The 858-nt window shown below is 48.0% G+C and overlaps 1 protein-coding gene across 1 annotated transcript in view; it reads right to left on the reverse strand.

Moving 5' to 3' along the window:
* LOC143277989 (endoglucanase B-like) overlaps positions 1–170 on the reverse strand; it is a 27,685-nt gene extending 27,515 nt beyond the window's left edge. Inside the window, exon 1 of the mRNA XM_076583002.1 lies at positions 1–170. This exon is cut by the window's left edge and continues 16 nt beyond it. Coding sequence (XP_076439117.1) covers positions 1–158 — 158 coding nt within the window. The 5' untranslated portion in view covers positions 159–170.
* Positions 171–858: the final 688 nt, after the last annotated feature.

Genomic DNA, 858 nt, shown 5'->3' on the forward strand with positions numbered 1-858 from the left:
GGCTGTGTGAATTTTAGCTTCAGTTTCCACCCGTACAGGTCTTGGGGAGCCGTGATGCAGAAGTTCGCCTTGAAGTTGTCCTGCCACGCACTCAGGATCTCGTAGAAAGGATCCGGGTCCGTTGCCATGGCGACTCCCGCCAAAGTCGCCACTGTCATTGTCGCGGTCACGAGAACTCTGTGTACATAAGAAAAGTGGCGTCAGCTCCTCCTGTGTTCTTCGGTCTGACGTGTGTCATTTTCACATGTGATTTTAGACACACACACACACACACACACACACAGCCTCTAAAGAAACAAGAAATTAAAACAAGGAAGGTGCACATTTGTTTTAGAATAAAAAGAAAATTGAAAAAAATATCCAACTGGACGTTGAAGCATTTTTATATGAAATAAAAAAAGAAAAAAGAACAGAAAAGCAGAATTGCAGGAGACTGTGTGTGAGTTTGGGGGAGGAGGGAGGGGGGCGGGGGACGGGGGGGGGGGGGGGGGGGGTATTGTGAAGTTGGACAGAAACAGAGGGAAGGGGGAAAAGATGATGATGATGACGACACACGACGACGACGACGACGATGATGATGATGATGATGACACACCTACAAATGCAGCAAGCCAAATACGTAAAGTTTTGTTGTTGTTGTCTGGGGTTTTCTGAAGGAGAAGAATGGAGAAAGTGAGGGAGAAAGAGGAGGCATGTGGGGAGGGGAGGGGTGGGAGAGGCTGTGAGGTGTGAGACAAGGGGCAGAAGGGAGGAAGAGAGAGGGAAACACAGACAGACAGTCAGAAACAGAAAGAAACAGCGAGAGAGAACTCAGGACTCAGAATAGTTTAATTGTAGAGGCCTCTGCCCCATTACAAT

The sequence above is a fragment of the Babylonia areolata genome, chromosome 35 (genome assembly GCF_041734735.1).
Source record: "Babylonia areolata isolate BAREFJ2019XMU chromosome 35, ASM4173473v1, whole genome shotgun sequence".
Classification (NCBI taxonomy): Eukaryota; Metazoa; Mollusca; class Gastropoda; order Neogastropoda; family Buccinidae; genus Babylonia; species Babylonia areolata.